Source organism: Camelus dromedarius, chromosome 6 (genome assembly GCF_036321535.1).
Source record: "Camelus dromedarius isolate mCamDro1 chromosome 6, mCamDro1.pat, whole genome shotgun sequence".
In the NCBI taxonomy this organism is placed as follows: Eukaryota; Metazoa; Chordata; class Mammalia; order Artiodactyla; family Camelidae; genus Camelus; species Camelus dromedarius.
Genome location: NC_087441.1, coordinates 27,413,259 through 27,420,702, shown reverse-complemented (window position 1 = coordinate 27,420,702; position 7,444 = coordinate 27,413,259). Strand labels below are relative to the sequence as shown.

General features: G+C 37.3%; 1 protein-coding gene across 1 annotated transcript; it reads right to left on the bottom strand.

Moving 5' to 3' along the window:
- Window positions 1-3,990: 3,990 nt before the first annotated feature.
- On the bottom strand, window positions 3,991-5,033 carry TAAR1 (trace amine associated receptor 1). Its single transcript, XM_010988715.3, has one exon. The coding sequence runs from the start codon at window positions 5,005-5,007 to the stop codon at window positions 3,991-3,993; it is 1,017 nt and encodes a 338-aa protein (XP_010987017.1). The 5' UTR covers window positions 5,008-5,033.
- Between the last annotated feature and the right edge of the window lie 2,411 nt (window positions 5,034-7,444).

Here is a 7,444-nt window from a genome sequence, read left to right as displayed (position 1 = left end):
ACCCATTTATGATAAAAACTCTCGCCAAAGTGGGTATAGAGGGAACATATCTCAACATAATAAAAGCTATATATGACAAACCTACAGCCAGCATAGTACTCAACGGTGAAAAACTCAAAAGCTTCCCACTAAAATCTTGGACAAGACAAGGCTGCCCACTATCACCACTCCTATTCAACATAGTCCTGGAAGTCCTAGCCACAGCACTCAGGCAAGAGAAAGAAATAAAAGGGATCCAAACTGGAAAAGAAGAGGTAAAAGTGTCATTATATGCTGATGACATGTTACTATATATAGAAAACCCTAAAAGGTCCACACAAAAGCTACTAGAGCTGATTGAAGAATTCAGCAAGGTAGCAGGTTACAAAATTAACGTTCAAAAATCAGTTGCATTTCTTTACACTAACGATAAATCAACAGAAAAAGAAAGTAAAGAAACAATCCCCTTTAAAATAGCACCCAAAGTAATAAAATATCTGGGAATAAATCTAACCAAGGAGGTGAAAGAATTATACACAGAAAACTATAAACCACTGATGAAGGAAATTAAAGAAGACTTTAAAAAATGGAAAGATATTCCATGCTCTTGGATTGGAAGAATCAATATTGTTAAAATGGTCACACTGCCCAAGGCAATCTACAGATTTAATGCAATCCCTATCAAATTACCCAGGACATATTTCACAGAACTAGAACAAATCATAATAAAATTTATATGGAACCATCAAAGACCTAGAATTGCCAAAGCTTTACTGAAGAGAAAGAAAGAGGCTGGAGGAATAACTCTCCCAGACTTCAGACAATACTATAGAGCTACAGTCATCAAGACAGCATGGTATTGGTACCAAAACAGACATATAGACCAATGGAACAGAATAGAGAGCCCAGAAATGAACCCACAAACTTTTGGTCAACTCATCTTCGACAAAGGAGGCAAGAATATACAATGGAATAAAGACAGTCTCTTCAGCAAATGGTGTTGGGAAAACTGGACAGCAGCATGTAAAACAATGAAGCTAGAACACTCCCTTACACCATATACAAAAATCAACTCAAAATGGATTAAAGACTTAACCATAAGACAAGATACAATAAACCTCCTAGAGGAAAACATAGGCAAAACATTATCTGATATACATTTCAAAAATTTTCTCCTAGAAGAAATAAAAGCAAGAATAAACAAATGGGATGGGACCTAATGAAACTTACAAGCTTCTGCACAGCAAAGGAAACCAGAAGTAAAACAAAAAGAAAACCTACGGAATGGGAGAAAATTTTAGCAAGTGAAACCGACAAAGGCTTGATCTCCAGAATATATAAGCAGCTCATACGACTCAATAAGAAAAAAATAAACAACACAATCCAAAAATGGGCAGAAGACCTAAACAAGCAATTCTCCAAGGAAGACATACAAATGATCAAAAAGCACATGAAAAAATGCTCAATATCACTAATTATCAGAGAAATGCAAATCAAAACTACAATGAGGTATCACCTCACACCAGTCAGAATGGCCGTCATTCAAAAATCCACAAATTACAAATGCTGGAGAGGCTGCGGGGAAAGGGGAACCCACCTACCCTGCTGGTGGGAATGCAGTTTGGTGCAGCCACTATGGAAAACAGTGTGGAGATTCCTCAAAAGACTAGGAATAGACTTACCATACGACCCAGGAATCCCACTCCTGGGCTTGTATCCAGAAGGAAATCTACTTCAGGATGACACCTGCACCCCAATGTTCATAGCAGCACTATTTACAATAGCCAAAACATGGAAACAGCCTAAATGTCCATCAACAGGTGACTGGATAAAGAAGATGTGGTATATTTATACAATGGAATACTACTCAGCCATAAAAACTGACAACATAATGCCACTTGCAGCAACATGGATGCTCCTGGAGAATGTCATTCTAAGTGAAGTAAGCCAGAAAGAAAAAGAAAAATACCATATGAGATCGCTCATATGTGGAATCTAAAAAACAAAAACAAACAAACAAACAAAAACAAAGCGTAAATACAGGACAGAAATAGACTCACAGACAGAGAATACAGACTTGTGGTTACCAGGGGGGTGGAGGGTGGGAAGGGATAGACTGGGATTTCAAAATTGTAGAATAGATAAACAAGATTACACTGTATAGCACAGGGAAATATACACAAAATGTTATGATAACTCACAGAGAAAAAAATGTGCCAATGAGTGTGTATATGTCCATGAATGACTGAAAAATTATGCTGAACACTGGAATTTGACACAACATTGTAAAATGATTATAAATCAATAAAAAATGTTAAAAAAAAAAAAGAACCCAAACAGGTCAACTGAAAAGTTAAATAAATTTTACTGCACAACAGTAATAATAATCACATAGAAAATAACTTTAAAAAGATAGACTCACAATAAACAAAACACACACACACACACACACACACACACACACACACAAAAGTGCAAAACATCTTAGAATGTATGGGAGGAGATGAAGAAAACCACAGGAGTTTTCTGTAAGGTACAGAAGATTGTCTAAATGCTTTTGTTCCCTTTTTAAAATTTGACAAAATGGTCTCACAGGTAGAAAAAGTCAAGGTAGTTTTTGAAACTAAGAGTGATTAGGGGCAACTTGTCTCACCATATACTAAATGAAAAGGTTTTTTTTAAATGTTTTTAAAATGTACTAGAACAAAACTCTAGTCAGATCAATGAAACTTAAATATACAGGCCTGAAACAGACTGCAATAGATGGAAGGGATCATCAGGTTTGTGAACAGAAATTCATATGCAGGAACATACATTTTTATGTCACTTATTTTAGTTTCATCTAAAATTATCTGCTTTCCCCTACCTTACTCATGAGCATGTCACAATCATTAGATAAATAAACCCAAATCCCTAGTGCCACTGAACATGATAGGAGCCATGTGAAGTCTGGATGAGAAACAGCTCAATTGCAAATTGATGCTTGTAACTAAGAATGTTTGCCCTCTTCTATTAGGGGAGCTTACCTGAACCACTATTTGTTCCTCTTTTTTCTTTCGTATGTGCCATCTTAATAGACATGGCACGTCTACTCTGACCATACCTGTTCTTATCCCTCGTGTTTAGCTGCGTTGATGGATAACTGCTTCTTTTTCAGTGTAGACCAGAGCCCAATAAATGAATTTGCTTTGCTTAACACAGCTTGTATTTTGAGTCCCACCACAGCAGGCATAAATTTGAAATATGGTGAATCCTTCCAGATATTTTTATAAGCTTCAATAACATTTAATTTCTATTATTTGAAAAAAGAAATCAAAATGAACTAAGGGGTCAACAGCAGGAAAATAGCTAAAAGAACTTTTTGTGCATCCATACAATGTAACATCATACAGTCATCAAAAAATGATGTTTTTAAGAATTTTGAATGATACAGTTTTTTCAGGAAGTAAACTATGAGTGATATTTTTATTTCCATTTTTCTATATGATATATTATTTTAATTTTTTCCTTTATTTTCCAATTTCCTGCAAGTGTGAGAGTCAGAAAAAAACATTTTAAAAATATAAAAATCAAGAGATTTAAGAATTAATAAATAGCAAATTATATATAAACAGTTACTGATAACGTTTAATGTACACTTTTAGTTTATTTTACAAAGAGGCATATATACTCAAACAAATGAATGACAAAGTCATTCTAATTTGTGTCCCCAAATGCAGCCCCTTAGTTTCCACTACTGAACAATTACGTAAGGTACCACTATCAATTTCATGACAGTTCATCTAAGGGCAGGAAACGTTCTTTAAAATGTAAGTCCTTAAAATTCTGGACTTGCAAGACTTTAGTATGTACAGTAAGAATGGTAAATAAGAAGCAAGATGTAAGCATCACATCTCACTATACAATCTTTGACTCAAATAATCGATAAAAACCCTGCATTTGGTGGATGTGATTAGGTTGTGTTTATAAATATGATCACCAATTTTTGCAAAACAGTAAAGTATAATAATTCTATGGATTTGATTCTAAAAATAATTTGCACCTAGATGAATCTTTCTGACAAATTTTACCAAATAGAATCATCCTCAGTGCTCTTCTGAACCAAGGATAGAAGAACGCATAAACCATTGGATTAAAAGTGGAATTCAAGTAGCCAAACCAAACCAATGCATCATTCAAGGTCGGTGGAATTGTATAGTCCAGGAAAGGATCCATGACTGTGCAGACAAAGAAAGGACACCAGCATGTTAGGAAAACTCCCACCACAATCCCTAAAGTCTTTGCAGCTTTCCTTTCTCTGCTTTGTGAAATTCTAGTTTTCTCTTCCAATCCAATTTGAAGCTTCTGATTTGCATCAATTGATCTTGCCTGCCCTTCTGCTATGAAATATATTCTACAGTAGACACACAACATAATCAAGCCAGGTATGTAGAAAGAAGTCATAAAGGCCAGAACCCCTGATGTTTTGCTGAGGAAGACAGAGCAACCCCCTATGCAGTGAACGTATTTGTAATACATCTCTTCAGTGCCTTTGAAGTTTAGTTTCAGAAAGATCATTCCAAAAGCAAAAAGAGCAGGAATACTCCAACCAATGAAGATCATCACAAAAATAACCAAGATATTGATCTTGGTTTTGTATCTCAATGGGTCACACACGGCATAGTAGCGGTCAATGGAAATGAAGGACAAGTGAAAAATGGATGCTGAGCTCAGCATAATATCCGTGCTGGTGTGAATTTTACAGAAGACTTCTCCAAAATACCAGCAGTGCTCAACAGATCTCACCATGCTGTAAGGCATGACCAGGCACCCCAGCAGAAAGTCCACAGTGGCCATGGAATAAATGAGCCAATTGGTTGGGGTGTGAAGTTCCTTGAAGTGCAATATGGAAATAATAACTATCAAATTGCCAACCACTGTTGTCAGAATTATAAGCACCATTAAACTATACAGGGAAGCTCGGACATCATTCGACCAGCTGCTTTTCTCACAGGAAATATTAATTACATTGTGGCAAAAGGACATCATTCCTGAGGGCTGTCCACTAGTTTATCTTTTCTTTTGTGCAATGAGGAGTCTTTCTTCAAAATCCATAATCAGGTTAGAGTCCCTTCTCTTATTTCCATGTACGTATCCCAGAAACCTGGGAGGGAAAAAAAAAAAAGGAAATCATCAGTGATTTGATTCTTTCTCACTTTTAACACATTTACCTATTCCTTCTTGTTAAAAACAAAATGATATTTTGGAAAGAGCATTTATTTCCAAGTTGAGTTCAACAACTTTTTTTAGCATCTGCTTGATGCTGGTCACTGTGATGGAAATGCAAAGCTGAACTATTACTCTGAAATGTCTGATTCTGTAATTCTCAGCTAAATTCTGGAATCTGCAATACATTTTGCAATATATATCTAATATGTATTATATAAAAATACAATAAATATTATATTATTATATGTTATACATATATAAATAAGGGGAGAGAGAGTTTGGAGGAAGAATGTAAATTGATGGCAGTCAGTAAACAACCTGTCACTTCGTTCTGGAAACGCTGGAAAACAGCACCAACTCTTAGAATTCCAGGAATTTACCCTCCTTTTTGACTCTTCTCATCCCCTCTGGGCTGACAGTTTAGATCAAGACCACACAGAAATCTGAATTTGTCCAAAACTAGAATTGGAGGAATAAGATTAGGTACTAAAATGCATGTTTTAATAAATTTGATGCATCTATCCCCCTCAACCCTCTCTGTCTTCTAGTCATTCTCAGGAGGAAACGTATTCATATCAAATGCATCTGTAAGATTTATTTTAAGAGACACCCAGTCCCATTTCATGACAGAACAAATGACAGGCAAAATCTAGTAATGTTGTTTGAATGATGTAACATTTGAATTATAGTTAACATTTTGCTTAAAGAAAGATGGATTTTTTTTAACTATGAAATTTGCATGCACTCAACCTCACTCTATCATTTAAGTTAGGTATCTTCTACTTAGACTTTCTACTGACCATGCAGGAGTGACTTGGTTCCCTCCTCAACACTCTTCAAAACGTAAAGAATATGAATGGATTCTGTGAAAGGTGCGGAGAATATGTCCAACAGAAGATGCTGAGCAGAGGAAAAAGTTGTACTGTCTGCAATCAGGTGTGAGAATTTGTTATAAAGCAAAAGGAAAGGACATCCATGGTGCCCTTTGAAAAAGGCAGTCATGGAGGGAGGAGGGGAAAGTCATAGCCTTTTAAAAATCAAGCCACAATCCCTGGTGCCCAGGTGGACAGAGCCTGGGAGAGGCAGAAGTTGTGCAGGCTTAGAAGAGGAATTCTGCCACATGCCCAGCCCCTAGAAGAGAAAGTCACCTGAGTTCCAAAGCAGATTTAGGGAGATAACCAAAGGAAATTATATCAGATCTTTTTAAAATTCTGTAAAGGAATTATGGAAAAGAGTAACTACAACTGACAACTCAATCACCGAACTTGTGAATAAAGTGGAGAAATGTCACATACACTAAGCTAAAAGACACTAAAGCTAAAAAACAAAACAAAACAAACAAACAAAAAGGAAATTCCCTCATTCTTTTTCAAAAAATTTCAAACGAATGCCTTCCCTCTGTCAGGCACTAGGCGCTGGGGAGAGTGGTGAACAGACACAACAAAACTTCCTGCCCTTGTGGGACTTACAGTCTAGTTGAGGGGTAGGGATTGGCAAAGACAATAAACATGATAATAAATAAAATGGTAGATTGCAATGGTGGCTAAAGAGAAAAAATAAAGCAGGAAAGAAACACATAGGGAGGGGAGTGACTTTCAGGATAAGGTATCCACAGAAGAAGGTGACCTTGAATTAAATATCTGAAGGAAGTGAGGAGCTAACCACATGGATATCTGGAGCAAGAGCAATCAAGGTAGTGGGGTCAGCTAGTGCAAAGGCCCTGAGGTGGGAGCATGCCTAGTGTGTTTGCAGCATAGCAGGTGTCAGTGTGGTTGGAGCAGAGCAAGCAAAGCAGAGAAAGATAGATGAGGAGCCCAGAGAAGCTGCACAAGGCTACACTGGATAGGGCCTTACAGGTCACAGGAAGAATTCAGCTTTGCCTTTGAGTGAGAAAGGAAAACACTGGGAGGTTCTGAATCTAGCAAAATGATCTAACGGCGTCTAACAGAGTCACTCTGGCTGCTGTGCTGAAAACAGGGGCAGAGGGCAAGGACAAAGTGAGATGATTAGGAAGCTGCTGCATTAACCTGGTGAGGGAAGATGGTGGTGTGGACCAGGGCAGTGGCTGTGCGTGTGGAGAGTAGGGGTCAAGTTCGGATACGCTCTGAAGGTGCAGCAGGCAGGATTTGAGGACAGATTGAATATGGGTTGGGAGAAAGTTATCAAGGGAAATAGGAAGGTTTTGTTCTGAGCAGCTTGAAGTGTGGAGGTCCCACTTACTAAGATGGGAAAGATGGTGACTGGAGAAAGGTAAGAA